Source organism: Microplitis mediator, chromosome 5 (genome assembly GCF_029852145.1).
Source record: "Microplitis mediator isolate UGA2020A chromosome 5, iyMicMedi2.1, whole genome shotgun sequence".
Lineage (NCBI taxonomy): Eukaryota > Metazoa > Arthropoda > Insecta > Hymenoptera > Braconidae > Microplitis > Microplitis mediator.
Genome location: NC_079973.1, coordinates 9,979,077 through 9,997,276, shown reverse-complemented (window position 1 = coordinate 9,997,276; position 18,200 = coordinate 9,979,077). Strand labels below are relative to the sequence as shown.

The 18,200-nt window shown below is 26.3% G+C and overlaps 1 protein-coding gene across 2 annotated transcripts; it reads right to left on the bottom strand.

The window, feature by feature from the left end:
* Positions 1-4,599: 4,599 nt before the first annotated feature.
* Positions 4,600-17,047, bottom strand: LOC130668200 (protogenin-like). Of its 2 annotated transcripts, none has more exons than XM_057470369.1 (20): positions 16,400-17,047; positions 14,893-15,158; positions 14,311-14,455; positions 13,483-13,639; positions 12,756-12,824; positions 12,445-12,671; positions 12,223-12,368; positions 11,666-11,825; positions 11,299-11,583; positions 10,438-10,602; positions 10,163-10,354; positions 9,906-10,090; positions 8,984-9,125; positions 8,810-8,908; positions 8,588-8,741; positions 7,894-8,024; positions 7,454-7,819; positions 7,110-7,387; positions 6,931-7,035; positions 4,600-6,013 (listed from the first exon to the last, which is right to left on the bottom strand). In XM_057470369.1, the coding sequence occupies exons 1-20, from the start codon at positions 16,467-16,469 to the stop codon at positions 5,819-5,821; spliced, it is 3,537 nt and encodes a 1,178-aa protein (XP_057326352.1). In that variant the 5' UTR covers positions 16,470-17,047; the 3' UTR covers positions 4,600-5,818. The 2 variants fall into 2 exon arrangements, with proteins under 2 accessions (XP_057326352.1, XP_057326351.1); XM_057470368.1 differs by having other exon boundaries at positions 4,601-6,013; positions 12,756-12,827.
* Between the last annotated feature and the right edge of the window lie 1,153 nt (positions 17,048-18,200).

The window sequence follows — 18,200 nt, the reverse complement described above, 5'->3', positions numbered from 1 at the left end:
ATATCGATTGCACTAGATGTATAATATACTATTTTGTAATGACTTCCCTAGCAGATCCGAATCGCGGTAAATTACTGTAATTTACGGCAATTTGCGGTAAATATGGGGTAATTTACGGTAGTATTGTTGAATTTCTACCGTAAAACAATAAAATACTTCACTTTGCGTAAAAATACCGTAATTGTAAAGTAAATCTACACATTTACGGTGAAATACCGCAAAGTTACCGCAAAGTTGCGGTAGAATACTACGTTTTTACTAAAAAGTTACCGCACTTTTAGCCGTAAATTTCCAGTTAATGATCGTACTTTTGACGTAACATACCGCAATTTACTACAAAATACTGAAAGTTATCACTAGATACCGTATTTTGCTGCAAGTTTTCCGCATTTGACAGTAATTTGCGGTAAATTACGCTAAATTACGGCAGTTTGCGGTAAAAATGCGGTCATTTGTGGCATTTCTACCGTAACACAATGAAATACTTTACGTTAAAATACCACAGTATTGCCGCAAATTCGTGATTAATTACCGTAATTAGAATCCACTAGGATTATACGTGTAAAAAATATTTTGAACACTGGGTTGGTAAAGACGTGGGAGTCTATGACAAGCAAATACGTCAGCGTGAAGAAAAATAAAAAAAAAGCTTGTTTATAATAAAGTAAACACGACTGCATAATCTTTAAAACTTAAATTCATTATTTAACATACTTTACAATATAGTAAAATAAAAAAAAATTTTATATTAATATTAATTATTAATAATTAATTTTATCCAAGAGTAATTTTTTTTTTTAATTTTTTACGTATAAAAATAATTTTGAATTAAACACTCAAATATTCACTGATGAGTTGCTAATTTTTATAACTATAACTATATATAATTATAATAATAGTAATGAGTAATGAGATTAATAATATTGATAGTAATAATAGTAATAATAATAATAAAAAATTAAATAAACGGGTGATTATTATTATTATTATTTATAATTATGATTAATAATGAACAATATTTTGCTGCCGTTATTATTCCAGACTATTTACAACATATAGCAGGAATAGAAATATGTTAAACGTTATTTAATAACAAAACGTTTATAAAATGAACTACTTTTTTTATCATGTTTGTAACAATTTAATATATTGTTAATAAATTTTGAATCTTTCATTCATTCATTTATTTTTATTTTATTTTTTTTTTTTCAGGTATCTTTTATACTATTTATTAAATAGGAAATTAAAATTCGTTAGATAAAAATAATTGAAAGATATCCCTGATTAAAAACTCCAATTAAATCCGATTAAAATTCAATCGAATTTCTATCAGATTTAGTCAGAAATAAAAATTTTATCGAAATGGTTCAGGAGAGTTCCGAGTATCCAATTAAATTACAATCAGACTGAATTTAATTTAATTGGAAAATAATAATTTAATTTCAATTATTTTCCAATTGAATCCGATAGAAATTTTCTAATAGGATTTTATCGGAAAATAATAATTTTTTGTTTCGATTTACTTTCCAATTTCCGATTACCTTTCAATCGGATCCATTCGGAACTTTCCAATTAAATCTAGTTGAAATTTTCCAATCAAATAGTATCCGATTGTATCGGAAAATAGTACATTTATTTTTCAATTATTTTCTTATTAAATCCGATTGAAAATTTTAATCGGATTTTATCGGAAAATGATAATTTGTTTCCGATTAACTTTCAATTGGATCCATTTAGACTTATTGATTAATTCCCATTGAAACTTTTCAATCAGATTCTATGGGATTTTATCGGAAAATAATTTTTTTTTTCGAGTAACTTTCCAAATTCCTATTAACTTTCAATCGGAGGGAAAATGACAATTTTTTCCAATTATTTTCCAATTCAATTCGACTAAATACGATTCAAATTTTTCAATCAGATTTAATCGGAAAATAATAATTTTTTTTCCAATCAACTTTCATTTCGATTAATTCGGAATTTTCCGACTTCTGATTAGAATTTTCCAATCGGATTCAATCGAAGTTTTTAATCAGACAGAACTAGAATAAATGATAATTCGTGTAGTTTTACTCATAAATAAATCAGTTATGTTTCTCTATTGTTATAAATAAAAAAAATTGATATATAAATAGTATGTATGTTAAATAAATAATCATGTAACATCAGTGCGTTGCTTAAAAAAAAAATTGTACAAAATAATAAGTTGATTTAAATGTTATAATGATTATTGGAGCAGTTAAATAACAAAATATGAAAATTTAAATAAAATAATCTGTATAAAAAAGTAACTATTGCATTGTATTGTTGAGGATCATTGATAATGAAATATATATCCTGACTCTTATTGTAATATATAAGTCTTTTGTTTTTATGGGAAGAATATTTAGAATGTAACAAGTGGTCTATTGCAATAAATGGATTATTGTAATAATGGAATTAAACAAAATATTCATTGAATGTATGAAGTAATAAATAACAATTGTATCAAAGTATGGTTATAACATTGACATTTTTTTTTTTTTAAATGCTTCAAACTCTAGACATCTAAAAGATATAACTTAGTCTATATCAGGTACTGAAATAGGTTTTCTGTCATGGTAACATACGCCAGTCAGGTATGTGGTCTGGATTCTATCCGTGTAAAAAAAAATTTCGAAAAAGTTTTCTTGTCGAGCTTCGACATTTGACAGTTGAAATTTTTGAAAATTTCAGGAGAAAAATAAAGAAAGGAATTAGAAGACAAAATGAAAATTTTACAAGGACGTTTCCAGTAATTTTTTTTTCTTATTAAAGTTTTCAAATTTAAAATTGGTCAGAGTTTTTGATTTTTAAGAAATTTTCCCGAAAGTCTTTTCAATTTGAAGTTCGAAATTATTAATTTTTTTTCTAATTTTTTTAGAATTGAAATTCAGTCCCGGAAATGACCAAAATTTACGACTTTTCAATGAATTTTATCGACATGAAAGTTTGAAAAAGTTCAATTTTCTTGAACTTTTTCAAAGTCGGAATAAAATTTTATTTGAGTCGCGGAAATGACAAAAGTTTCCAATTTTCCAAAAAAATATCAGTTCGAAATTTTCTGTTTTCTCAACCTTTTTTAGAATTGAAATGAAAAAATTAATTTGAGTCACGAAAATTATTGAAATTTTCCAATTTTCCAATAGTTTTACCACTATGAGATGTTCAATTTTTCCAGACATTTTCAAACTTTGAAATTCCTGAGAACTACAGAAATATTTCAAATTTTTATCATTTTTGCGACTCAAAATTTAATTATTTTCCATTTCAAAATTTTTTGAAAAGTCAAAAATTCAAAACACACCAAAGTAAGAAGTAAATAAATTTTCTAAAAAAAATTTGAAAACTTTTCATTCCCTTTCCCAATTCTACTCTATAACTTCTTTCTTTATTTTTCTACTCCTGGAATTTTCCAAAAGCCCGAAATTGTCTCAACCTGATGGAAGTTTTGCGGAATTTTCTCTGAAAAACTCAGTTCTAAAGTTCTAAAGACTTTTTCGGAGTTTTTCAGAGAAAAGTCCGAACAATTTCCACCAGGGCAAACTTTGAAGTCCGTCATCAAACTTTTTTTTTACACAGATACTAATTATTTCTTCTTTGAATTGTTTATTTTAAAATATTTTCTTTTGTTTAAATTGTTATAGTGGACTAATCAAATGACATTTGAAAACCGTAGGTAATGAAAAACTTAAATTACATAAAAAAAAAATAATTATCCGACTATGAACGTAAAGAATACTTATTATTTATGTCAAAAATAATGACAAAAGTTAATCTAATTTGTATCAATTTACGTTCTTATTTTTTTTTAAATATTTTAATTATTTATTGTTATTATTATTACTATTATTACTTAGTATGATAATAATAATTTATATCATTAATTACTATTATTATCCAATTATTATTATTTAATATAATTATTAATTTACGTTAATAAAAATACGTTTATTCAAATTCTTTTCGTTCATAGTTATATCCAACTTACTAATAATCACAACTATTAAAAAATTCGATAGTAATAAATTTAAAAAAAAATATATATGATGTATATATATATGTAAAATTAAAATATTAATAATTATCTAAGCTAAAAATTTTAATAAAATGAACTACCATTTAAATTTTGTTCAATTCAAAGAAGTACGTAATTACAAGTGGAATGTAATATTTTTTAAATAATAATAATAATTAAAAAAATTGATTAAAAAAATTATACCGCTAATTATATCGATCTTGAATTAATGAAAAGGACTCTTCGGTGAAATCTACTTATTAACTTTTTTTCTTCTTGTTTATTAAAAATAATGAAGAAAATTTTTTTGTTAATTTATCGTTTATCGCAAACAACTCAAGAGATTAATTAAGAAAAAGTAGTAAAGTTAAATTTTTAAATTATGAAGGTAATTTTTTAATTTCATCTTTTTTTTTTTTTCATTGAAATCAAGACAAACATTTTTTTATAAAATAAGAGAACTGAAAATTTTGATTTTTTTTTAAATTTTAATTTTTCTTGAAGGAAAATTTTTAAAAAATTATCAATTATTTTTTGAGCGCAACAAAAAAAGTTACACAGTAAAAAAAGATTTTTTTGTGCAAAAAAAGTTTTACTTCTCCGAGAAATAGAAAACAAATATTTTCTCCGAGCAAAAAAAATTCTAAGACGAAAAAAAATTTCTTGCATCAAGCAATTTTTCTAGTCCTAAGAAAATTTTTGTCTTCAATTCATAATCCAAACTTTTAACGTACAAAATTTTTCTGTGCATAAATGAACGTTTTTAGATTTTTTTGTCTCTCCATTAAAAGTCATAAATTTTATTATTTTTTTCAATGCAAAAAAATAAATCATTATTTTTTTTTTTAATTTAAAAAATTTAAAAAAAGTTCATCATTTTTTGAAGTAAAAAAATATTCCACCTTAAATAAATTTTTTAAAACTCCCAAAAAAATTTTGTATTTAAATAGACGTCATCTAAAATAATTTCCACAATTATCGAACTACCTTCAGTATTTTTTTCTCTTTTTTTTTTGTACAAAAAATATATTTTTCATTACGAATATCCGAGTCATTTCTTCTGCTTACTTGTTCTTAATTAATCTCTTAAATTGTAATTTTATGTACATTGTGTTTTATTTATTAGTAATTAATAATCTTATATTAATTTAACTTAATTAATCGAACCTCCAATATCTCATTTAAACGTGAGCAATCATCATTTCTTTGTTATTTTTGTCAATCATCATTTTTTTTTAAATTTATTTCGAGGCACATAGCTCGTAATACACTTGAATTTGTATTCAATTGCGCTTATAAATCCAAGCGCTACCTAATTATTATTTTTTTTTCTTCAATGATAATTATATGTACGCTTAATAACAACTATAATATATAAGCAATTTCAGATGAAATTTTCAAATTCCACATGATTTTTTTTTTCTTATTTTCTCTTTTTTTTAAAAAACTATGATACTCTTTATATGCATGAATAAAATGATTCTTTACATCAGGTGATTTTTTTTTAAATAGATCACGAACTTTTTTTTTATACCCAATAATTTCCTTTTTTTTTTTTTTTTTTTGATTAAATTACTAATGATCGAATAATCGTATTCTCATATTAATCTTTCCTCAATTTGTAATTTTTTCAGGTAAATAATTTTAGCGTAATTATAAATTTTGTTTGTTTGTTTGTAATAATATTGAACGTACCTTAATATTTTATACAAACTTTAATTAATGTCGCTGTTATTGTTGATTGGTGTTGCGGTTGTTTGAGCTGCGTATTAAAAATAGTGTTCATCCGTTCGGCTCCAACACGGGAATCACTGGCGGTATTATTTTCTTTGGAGTTGACAGTGGGCAACCGAGATTGTTATTTAAACTGGTAGTGCTGCTGTTCAGAGTACAGTCGAGTGTTGTAAGTTCGGTGATATTCAAGTCTTCATCGGGCCTTAATTGTTTTTTTAAAACCGGACTATCACTTTGTTTGTACTGTAAAAAAATAATTATTAAGTTAATAATGGGGACGGCGGAGCAAACTGGTTGGGGAAGGGGGGGGGGGGATTCCGCCAAAATTAAAAAAAAGTTTGTTTTTTAAATGGTGTGCCGTCAAGTGATCAGAATAATTTTATACAAGTGATCCCTGCAAATTGATTCCATCGACACCAGATCCCATCGACATATGGTTGAAAATGATGAAGATAAAGATTTTGAAGATGATAATGAAAGTTATAAAAATTTTGATGAAACTGATGAATTAAAAGATCAGTTGTCAGTTGAACCAGCTGTCAGTTGGATCTAGTTTGTGGGATCAGTTGCTTATGGGTTCAATTGTCTGTGGGATCAATTGTCAGTTGAATTTGGTTTGTGGGATCAGTTGTCTATGGGTTCAATTGTCTGTGGGATCAATTGTCAGTTGAATTTGGTATGTGGGATCAGTTGTCTATGGGATAATTTGTCTGTGGGATCAGTTGTCAGTTGGATCTAGTCTGTGGAATCAGTTGCTTATGGGTTCAATTGTCTGTGGGATCAATTGTCAGTTGAATTTGGTTTGTGGGATAATTTGTCTGTGGGATCAATTGACTGTGGGATCAGTTGTCTATGGAATCATTTGTTTGTGGGATCAACTGTCAGTTGGATCTTGTTTATGAAATCAGTTGTTTATAGGATCAATTGTCTATGAGTTCAATTGTCTGTGGGATCAATCGTCAGTTGGATCTAGTTTGTAGAATCAGTTGTTTATGGGATCATTTGTCTGTAGGATCAGTTGTTTATGGGATCGATTGTCTGTGGGATCAATTGTCAGTTGGATCTACTCCGTGGGATCAATTATCGTGTGATCACTTGTAGGGGATCAGTGGTCATGGAATCCATAAAACTATATGTGTTTAATATAAAATTATGATTACTTGTATATTTTCCGTAATATGTAAATCTCGATTTTCTTCATTTGAATTCCAAGAAGTCAGAAGCGGCTCTTTAGCTCCCGTTTCAATACCATTTGCCAGCGTACCCTATTTCAAAATAAATATTAACATTATTTTAAATTCAAATTTAATTTTAATTATTTATTTTTAGATATTTTTACTTTAGTGTCCAATTGTGGGTTCGTCGAAGTCGGCGATGATGGACAAAGTACCGCTAATTCAATTTCATTACAACCAATTCGATTGTTCGCTTGCTGGCTCACTGAAGTCGATGACTGTTCAATACAACACGTAGTACTATTTCTTGAAAAAATACGATTTTTGAATGGCTGAGCACTTTCTCGAAGTGATCGTGAGTGTTCCCATTTTTTACGACAGTATATACTGCACAGGCTTATTATTATGAAGCAAATACTTATACCCACACCTAATATGATGCCTAAAATTTATAAAAAAAAAACAAATAAGTAAATTACAAAAAAATATTTGATGATTTAAAATTTACCAAGACTTTGATCGGGTTTTGATTTAGCTGGCGGTTTTTGTTTGTCTGATGAAGTAGAGGTTTTAGACAAACTTACTCCCGTAAATATAAAAATAGGATCAGAACGTCTTCCATATCCAGCCTTAGTTGCTGCTTGTACCATAATATAATAACGTTCTCCCAGTGGTAAGTCAGGCAAAATAACAGAAGTTTTGTTTCCAGGTACAGTCATATTACCCCAAGTTAATGTGGAATTTATTAAATCCGATGAATAATAAGATAAAAAATATGATAATATTATTCCATTTGTTTTGCTCGGTTCCTTCCAAACCACACGTATTTTTGTACCATTTTGAAAAACTTGCACTTCTTCAGGTTTACCAGGGACTGAATTTAAATATTTTGTTTTGAATTTCACATAAATTAATGGTGATACTTTTAATTTTAATAAAATTACTTACCATCTTCACTTGTATAACACTCGATGCTTTCACTAAACTGACTGCTATTTAAATCTTTTAGTAACATTCTTACTTTGAATCGGTACAATGTAAAGGCTTTGAGTTCACCAATAATTGCTTTGGTATCATTCCTGAAATTAAATTTATGTTCAAACCAAAACTGTGACATAAACTTCCGGTAATTTTAAGCTCTAGATTTTTAAATTTACTTTTTAGTTTAAACTTCAAATATCTCGAAATCTATCATGTTTTCGAAAAAAGTGTAAGATTTGTTTTTTGTAGAAAATTTAAAACACTACAAAAAAGGTATCTTGCAATTTTTTCGATAGTTGAATATTTACGCAGATATTTGCAAAAAACCAATGGCACTTTTTTATTTGGAGTGAAAAATTTATCAACTTTTTTACGTGATTTTATTTTTAGTATTTTCTTTCTTAAAATTCGTGAAAAATTTTAAAAAAGACTAAAAGTGTAAAGAAAAATTACATTATGAAAATTTTATTGTAGATATTTATTATTTTCTGATAGAAATTCGACTAAGTTTCAATCAGATTCAATTGAATTTAATCAGAGTTTTTATTTTTGTTCATAAATCCGCGGTCAAATATTTTGTATCCTCAAAAATAAATAGAGCCGTACGTGTGCACCTACCAAAATTTTAAATAATAATTAGACAATTAAAATATATACTTACACAACAACACATTTAGATAAATTATAATCTGGATACTGTACTGGTTCATAACAGACTTCATATTGATCTACACTAGTTTTATTTATTACAGTCCAAGTTAATTGAATCGATGATGGTGATAATGGATTAGCCTCTAAAGCTACAGGAATATTACCTGTAAATAAAATAAATCAGTAATTTGACCTGCTGACTTTTACTGTCAATTGACGTTAATAAACTCACCTGATTCATAATAAATGGATTTTATAATTTTTAATATACAATCACTGGACACTCCTTTAGTTACGATACACAAGCCCACTGTATAAGAAATATTTGGTTCTAAAAAGATAAATTTTATTACATGATAATTTATATTAATAAAATTAATAACGACAATTAGAAATTAAAATTTACCAAGATTCGTAAATAAATACTCTGTAGAATTTTTATCCAATAACGCAGTAAATAATTTATCACCGTTGACAGATTCGCAATATATTTGCCATGAGTCGAATTTAAATGTCTCAAAATCAGCCTCTTTTATTTGCCATTTCATCTGATAAAAATAATATCAATTATTTGTTTATTATTTAAAAATTATCGATTAAAAAAAAAGAATTCTTAGAAAATATTCCTCACTTTTTAAAAATATTCAATTACTTTTAACTGTCACAGCATAAAAATTTTATTAATCATCAAAAAAAAAAAAAAAAAATTAAATCATTAATTGAAAAGAAGACGACGTAGTAAAAATTTTACTAAGATATAATTTAGAAAAAATAAATTATTTACAATTTTTATCAATTAGGAATTAAACGAAATTTTTTGAATTTCAGTGAAATCTCGATTAAAATTCGAAACGTCAAATTTTTATGATACTGAAGTTAGCGGACGTCTAATGATTTTTGGATTTTTTAAAAGACGATAAATTATAAAAAAAAAAAAAATATTTAAAAAAATTGCACTTATAGTCTTTTTAATTTTCTACATGTGCATTTTTTCAGTTTCTTTTTTTCTTCAAATTTAATTGTTCAAAATAAAATCATAAAATTTTTAACTGTCTGCTAACTTCAGGATCATAAATTTTTTGGGCTGAAATTTATTTACCAAATTTCATTTTACTCCTGATTGATAAAAATTGTAAGTAATTTATTTTTTTATTTTCATTCGATAAATAAAATTTTAATATCACGAAAGTTGAGTCATTAAATATTTTTATAAAGTGGGGGGTCACTGTCTGAAAATGACCTTAAATTATAAATAAATTAAAAAAATTAATATTATAAATTAGATGATCAATTGGTAATTAAATTAATCAACAGGTAAATAATAAAACCTTTAAATGAGAAGCATTCATGTTGATCATCTCAACATCCAAAATGTTTCTAATGTTGTAATTATCAGTATCACTGGTAGGCATTACGACTGTGTTCCATCCAAGAAGAGATTCACTGATATTCGGCCATCCTTTTTCCGTTCTTGCTAATACTCGTAAATCATATTGTGCTCCAGGTAGTAAGTCTGCAATAAAAATTAATAATTAATATAATCAATAATAAAATTAAATAATTTGTAAAATAATAATAATAATACCAGTCAGTAAATGATGTTCAACATTAGCAGGAACAAAAATTACTCGATACGAAGGATGTTCATGAAGCCTCCATTGAATTTTGTATTCAACGACAGCACCCCTTGCTTCTTTTTTCGTCAAAGGTTGCCACGTTATGTTTAATTTTGTAGAACTTAATACATCCACAGTTACTTTTGGAGCGGTTTTGGGAACTGAATATTCAAAATGTATTAATGATATTAATTTAAATAATCAGATTATACTTAAGTACATATTTTATTGGGTAAACACAAACCGCTTGGTGCAGTAGCACACACTATTGTGGCTGATTGATCACTAGCTCCATGATTATTCCAAACCCTCACGTAAAATGAATAATTCGTGTATGGCTCAAGAAGTTTTGATACTTCAACGGACGTTGAGTTGCCCGGTTCTGGCGAAACTTCTTCTTTTCCACCTCCTTAAATTTTTGAAAATTTATAAAATAATTTTTTTGAATTTGAAGTAAAAATTTTGAACAAAAAAAATAAGAAAAAGTAAGTGGAGAATTTGGTTTTTTCTTTTTGAGTAAAAAGAACACGTGTTTCAGGACGATCATTTTTCGATACGATCGCGGTTTTTTTAAATATCTCATGAAATATGCAGATTAGAAGAAAAAGTCATAGGAATAATTTTGTAGGAAATTAAATTTTTGACAAAAAAGGTCATGTTCATTTTTTTTATAAAATGTGTATTTACGAAGATATTGTAAAAAAACGTTCTTTTTAAAATTTGTAATAAAATCTAAAAAAAGTTTTTTTTAAATATCTTCGAAAATACACATTTTATAAAAAAAATGAACATGACCTTTTTTATCAAGAATTTAATTTCTTACAAAATTGTTCCTATGACTTTTTCCTTTAATCTGCATATTTCATGAGATATTTAAAAAAAACCGCGATTGTATCGAAAAATGATCGTCCTGCGGCACATGTTCTTTTTACTTAAAAAGAAAAAACCAAATTCCCCGCGTGTTTTTTCACTCAAGATTTTTATGGGGCGTCTGAGAAAATTTAATTTTTAACAACCACTCATATATATATATACATGAGTGATCGGGTACTGGGTCTCTTTCCTTAATAAAATTAATTATATATTAAATATATGATTGATATACCTTCAGGGCTATAATGAACAGTGTAAGCAGTAATACTAGAAGGTGGCAAAGATTGAGGTGGAATCCACGAGATAGTTATTTTAACTGGTGATGGCGCGTAACATTTCAATTCAGTCGGGGCAGCAGGACTATTACGCGACGCATTAACTTGTAACCGACCAGCGGCCCAAATTTCTCCGGCAGAATTAACAGCCACACACTGATAGTCACCAGAATCAGATGGTACTGTGGCTGAAATCGCCAGCTCCACTTTATTATTCTCCTTTACATAAATTGTTTTCCGTCCTAAATTAAAAACATTATTTTATATTTCACATTTTAAATTCGAAAAATATTTATTGATATTTTTTTCAAGTTTAATTCCTACCATTGACCGTAATATTTTCCGCATCTTTGAGCCAATATATAGTTGGAGTTGGTACTCCATCTGCTTGACATTCAAATCTAGCTGTTCTTCCATTGGGACAATTTTGATTTATTGGTTTTTTAATGAACGTTGGAGGAACTGTTACGTCTACAGTTATATTCTGAAGTAAATAAATTAAAAATTAATTAGTAAATAATTATTTTAATAAAAACATTTCGCCAAAAATGTGTAGAAAAATTTTTATTTTCAACAAATAGGCCATAGTATTTTTTTTTTTTTTTAAATGATAGGACTTTGAAAAATTTTATGATACTGAAGTTCCCGGACGTTTAATAATTTTTTTATTTTTTTTCCAGACGATAAATTATAAAAAAAAAAATTTGAAAAAATTTCACTGATAGTTTATATGATTTTCTACACGCGCATATTTTTAGTTTTTTTTTTTTTGCAATCGAGTTGTAAAAAAATCTGAAAATTTTTAATTGTTAACTTTAGGGTCATAAAATTTAATCCAACTCAAAATAGAACTTAAAAAATAATATTATTTAAAAATGTACCTGAATCTCCATAGCGCCAGTGACAACATTTTCTACGGAACACAGATAAGTGCCAGCGTGAAAAATGCTGACATTTTTTAATTCGAGTATACTGATACCGGTAGTCGAGTTAAGAAGAATGCGAGGTTGCGCTGAATTGGCTCCATCTTAAATATCAACGTACGTTTAATTAATAAAATTGTTTTTCTATTTTTTTTTTTAATTTGAAAGCAATTAGAATACCTGAACGTTGTGGCACAAATGACCACTTTAAAAATGATAATGGATTACCAGATACTGCACAAACGAGAGTAACATTCGATCCATTAATTAAAGAATAATTATAATAACTTTGTGGGAATAATGAGGCTGGAATGTTTGATTCTTGTAATTTTATTTTTGGAACAACTGTCAGTTTTGCCTCTTTGCTTTTTTTGGTTTTTTTAATAAAATCATTTGTAACTATACATCTAAAAAAAATATTTTATATTTATTATTTTATTATCAAATCAAAGATAATGTTGGTAATTAAAAAAAAACTTGATTTTTTTTACCTATATAAGCCAGCATCAGACTGTTTTGTTGAAGTTATATAAAGAACACCTGGTGGTACCATGATATATCTACTAATAATAATTATTATTTATTTATAATCGTAATTGGTAATTATATAGAAGTGACGCTCAATCAATTTTTGAATTTCAAAAATCGAACAATTGACATGTCGTCAATTTTTTTTTATTCTGCTCTTTAACGATAAAAAAAATTCTTACAGTATTTTTTTATATCAAAAATCGAACAATTGACATGACATTAAAAATTTTTTTTATTCTGATCTTTAGCGAATTAATAAAAAAAAAAATTCTTAGTTATTGCAACTTAAAAATCATGATAATTTTTTTTTGTTAATTTCCGTATAAATAATCACGATGTCATTTTTAGTCGGTATTTTTTTTTTGTCGTTTTTTAGAAAAACAAAATTTTTTATTATTGAATGAGCAAGTGAGTTATGCAGGTTTAGATTTTCAAATTTTTTCATACTGCGCATGAAATATAGAATTAAAAAAAAAAATGCCGGTCTTAGATTTTTTTGAAATTAATTATTTTGTTTAAAAAATAATTTAATTAATTTGCCAGAGTAGATTAGAGTAAAATAAATTACAAAATCTTAATTTTAGTTTTTATGTCCGGAAACTAATGGAACCCCACTTCTATGTAATTATTTGATAATTAAATAAAATATATATTGATTATACGAATAAATAGTAAATTGATCCATACTTAGTATTATTGCGATCTGATAATAAAGATTTTCCATTATGCTGCCATGTAATATTCGGAGGATACGGTACACTATCAATTAAACAGGATAATCTAGTAACTTCTCCTTCATGTACCGTAACATCATTAGGAGATTTCTTAAAAGTATATGATAGATCTATAAATAAAAATTTTAATAAATGAATCAAGTTTTAAATATCAAGAATTTCTCGTTAAATAATCAAAGGTTTAGATTTACTTTATTATTAAAATAAAAATTAAAAGTTTCATCTTCATTTACCTCATTAATTTCCGACCTAATTCAATATCAAATGACAAGAAAATTTAATTATAATTTTAGCCCTCGATCTTAATGGGAACTCACGTTGACAAGTAAAATATTTTCTTTTATTTAAAAAGTTTTAGTTATCGTGGCAGAAAAAATTTTATTTGTGGATTAAATAAATACGTGAAATTATACATTTTTAATTCGAGAAATATCGATTTAATTTAAATTATGGATTACGATTACATGCATTTATTTATTATGAAGGTAATTAATCATTATTGGAACAGGAATTAATTTAATGAATCAGTAATTTAAGTTTAAATTTTAATTAGTGAAAATAAAAGTAAAGTTAAAATTTTCAGTAGGATTCAAAAGCTTAATAATTAATTCAAAAATTTTTGAAATTTGAATAGGATTTGGCGGGAAATCAGAGTTTAAAATTTTAAAAGAAAAAAAATTTCATAATTATAAAAAATGATAAGTAGTAAAATCTAAACCTTGAGTAATTTAACGTAAAATATCTCTTAAGTACTTAATAAATTAAATAAAATCAACTATACCAGCAATTTGTATGAATACCGGCGAAGATCGTAAAAATCCTCCAGAAGAAGTCTGTCCAATACATCGATACTCGTGTTTTTTATACATATCATTAATCGATTCATTTCGTCCAATAGATTTTTGTGCCAATTGTAAATTTTGTTTCTATTAAAAATAAAAATTTTATTAGTATAATTCTTAAATCAATTAATATTCCACAATAAAAATAAAAAATTTTTCTATAATTTAATTACGCCAATTTCGAAATGAAAATCTTTTAAATCTGTCATATTTTTTCTTTGTTCAAATCCAGGCAAAAGTGCCTCAGAAAACAAGAATTAGTAGATTACACACCAAGGGAGGAAAGGACATAAATTTTATAAATAAATGTGAAGTAATTTATATGACCACTGTACGAATTAATGACAGTGCGTTTTTAGGGCTCTCAGTATTCCAAAGATTGAATAAAAAATTTTTGATTTCAAAGGATGTTGAAGGAAGTTGAATAAATAATTGAATAAAAGCCCGCCAGTAATTGTTACTCTGTTGACAATTGAGTCTTTTACCTCAAACGCGTGTTATTATTTAAAATAAATAAGAACCTTGTAGAAATGAAGTGAGCCATTGTCGAGAATTGTGCATCTTGGAATCCCACATGGTGGTGCTGGTTCGCCATTGTAAAGCCAAGATACATCGTGATTATTTCCTGGTAAACAATTTAGAGTAACACCTTTTTTTCCCAGCACAACATATCCCCCAGGCTCAATTCTTAAATTTTGGCTCGAACTTTTACTTAAGTTTAAATTCACCCCATCTCGTTTCGATCCATTTTTGTTGCCGTTTAAATTATTACCAGTTCCTTTACCACCTAAAAAATTGAATTATTTTATTAGAATTTTATCATACAAAGTAAAATTAATATTTTTTATTACTCTTGATAAAAAATTCAGGTAACAAACCCAGAAATTAAATTTTATAATTTCCAGTAATCAAGAATATAATCATTGAATATATTTTTTTATACTAAAATTTTTTGCATTAAGAATAAAAAAGGAAAATTTTCTTGGGACGAGAAGAAATTTTCTTGAGGTCAGAAATTTATTTTAGTCCTAAAAAATGTTTGATTTACTTTATAATGAAAAATTTTTACTCTTTCCAAGAAAATTTCTTCTTTTCTCAAAAAATTTTTTGCATAATGAATTGAAATCAAAAATTTTTTCGAAGCTTGAAAAAATTTTTCTACTCCAAAAAAAAATTTTGTTTTCATTTCTTAATGAAAAATTTTTGCTCGCCCTAAGAAAATTTCTACTTCTCTCAGTAAATTTTTTCATGATGAATTGAAAATAAAAATTTCCTTAGAACGTTAAAAAATTAAATGACAGTAAAGTTAGCGGACATCTGACAATTTTAAAAACTTTTTAAATATTAAACTGAAATGTTTATAAAATAAAAAGAAAAAAATTCATGTTTAGAGAATTCAAAATTTAGTAAATGCATTTTTTTAAATTTTGTTTCTTTGACTATTAAATTTTTTTATATGGAATTAACAAATTTTCGTATGTCTGCTACATTTACCCGTAAAAATTTTTCAACTCCAAAAATTTTTTTTTCATTTCACAAAGAAAAATTTTTTTTGCATGCAACCCAAGCAATTATTTGAATTTAATTTTATGTAATTACCCCTAAAAAATACATTTACTTAAAATTACATATGAAAATATTTAAAAAAATTGAATGATGTACAATAAAGTGAAATAAAAAAAAAAAAAAAATATATACATATATCTGTACAAACAGACGTATTCATGGAAACATAAGTATAAATCATAAGATGTCCGATGAATTTATCCACTAAAAAAAATTCATTGTTTGAATGACAGGTTGTCACCATCACGCTATCGATCGCGGGTGCGTGACGCAAAAATAACCTGCCCCAAAAAAATAAATTACACATCACATGGATACGCTACCAAATATAATCCATGTAATAAAAACCCATTAATTAGTAAAATAAAAATCCAACAATTAAATACCGACAGAAATAAAAAACATGCAAATCAGAGTAATAAAAAATATTTAAAATTTAAAAACGTGACTTAAAAAACCCACCTGCGGCGCAAACGGGCTCGAGTACTACTTCCGTAAACAAGATGCCGAACAAAAGCACCCGCGCCGCCATAAATCTGGGCTCATTTGCACCCTAATTATATTTTACCAGGAAATTTTAATCAACAGGACACTGAAACTCCGCACCTTTATCACTATTTCTCGTGATAATTTACGCCGCATGTTTGACATCACCGTCACTTATTTAACCGATGGTTATTTATTTTTAAAAATTATTTATTAGCCTCGGTCGTTACTTGTATCGCGACTTTGCAACTCGAACTCGCGGACTAAAACTCGCCGTTCCGTTCACCAAACACTCGCCCCGCGGACCACTAACGCGACAATCACGCCTCTGTACATTACATTCTTACTGTACTGAAAAATAAATACACTAATATATTACGCGACAATAAATATTTCCTTGGATATTTTATTTAGTCCGAGGATATTAGTTTAAATTAAACACGTGAGTATGTGATAAAGACACGCGCGAAACTCGGAGATTATAACGCACATTCACCAGCAAGATTAACGACTCACGTTTCCGTGTGTAATGTAACTAAAAACTAAAACAAGTCGTTGAGTTGTATATAGTCTACAATCACACGCGATCGCGCATCTCCGCCTCTTTCCCCTCGACGGTTCGCGAGTTTATTCTTTTCTCTTCCTCTTTCTTTTATCCTTCTCCCGTATTCGCCAACGTGAGCGCGCATATCGCGAATAACGTTTGCGTATAATACACTCGTTTTCGCGCCAAAATAATGAATTATTTGAAATTAATTTAACTGTCATTTACTTTTTACCAAAAAAAAAAACGATTGTGCAGACATCAAATTTAAAATTATTAGTAAATAATTAAAAAAATAAAATTTAAAAAAAATGCGCATTGAAAAAACTTAAAAATTAATAAGTGCATTTTTTTTAAATTTCACTTTTTTAATTATTTGCTCTATTTATTTATAATTTTAAATTTGTTTAATTTCATGAGTGTGAATGTAGCGGACGTCAGACAAATTTAAAATTATAAATAAATAGAGTAAATAATTAAAAAAATAAAATTTAAAAAAAATACGCATTTAAAAAATTTAAAAATCAACAAGTGCTTTTTTTTTAATTTCATTTTTTAAATTATTTGCTCTATTTATTTATAATTTTAAATTTGTCTGTCTGCTACATTCACACTCATCGAGGTTTGCAGGCAATTAAAAATTTTTGAATTTTTTCTTCAACATCAATTGCAAAAAAAAAAAAAACTAAAAATATGCACACGTAAAAAATCAAAAAAATTATAGGTGCAATTTTTCGAAGTGTTTTTTTTTTTAATCTATTAAAAAAAAACTCCAAAAATCATTAGACGTCAGCTAACTTCAGTGTCATTTAAAAATCGCATTTAAAAAACTAAAAAAAATTTGTTAAAAATTACAAAATTTTCTGATATCTGCTTCTGCCAATCATTAATATTTTACTTGAACAAACAAACAAAGGATTGTATTATTGATAATTATTATGGATAAATCCGTAATAAGTTAAAAGTTATGCAGAATATTGACTGCAACAAAACATCGAATATGATTATTGTTCTCATGAGTTTTATAAATTTGAAATAAAATATGAATGTATTATATGTAACATTTTTTTAAAGCGCAATATTTATTTAGTGATTCATCAATTGTCGAGTGAAAATATTTATTATTTTTTTAATTCTTACCAACGTATCCTCGTTGAGAAAAATAATGTATACAATTACTCATATTTATATTTTATCATGACATTATTTATTACTTTTATTTTTATGTATGAT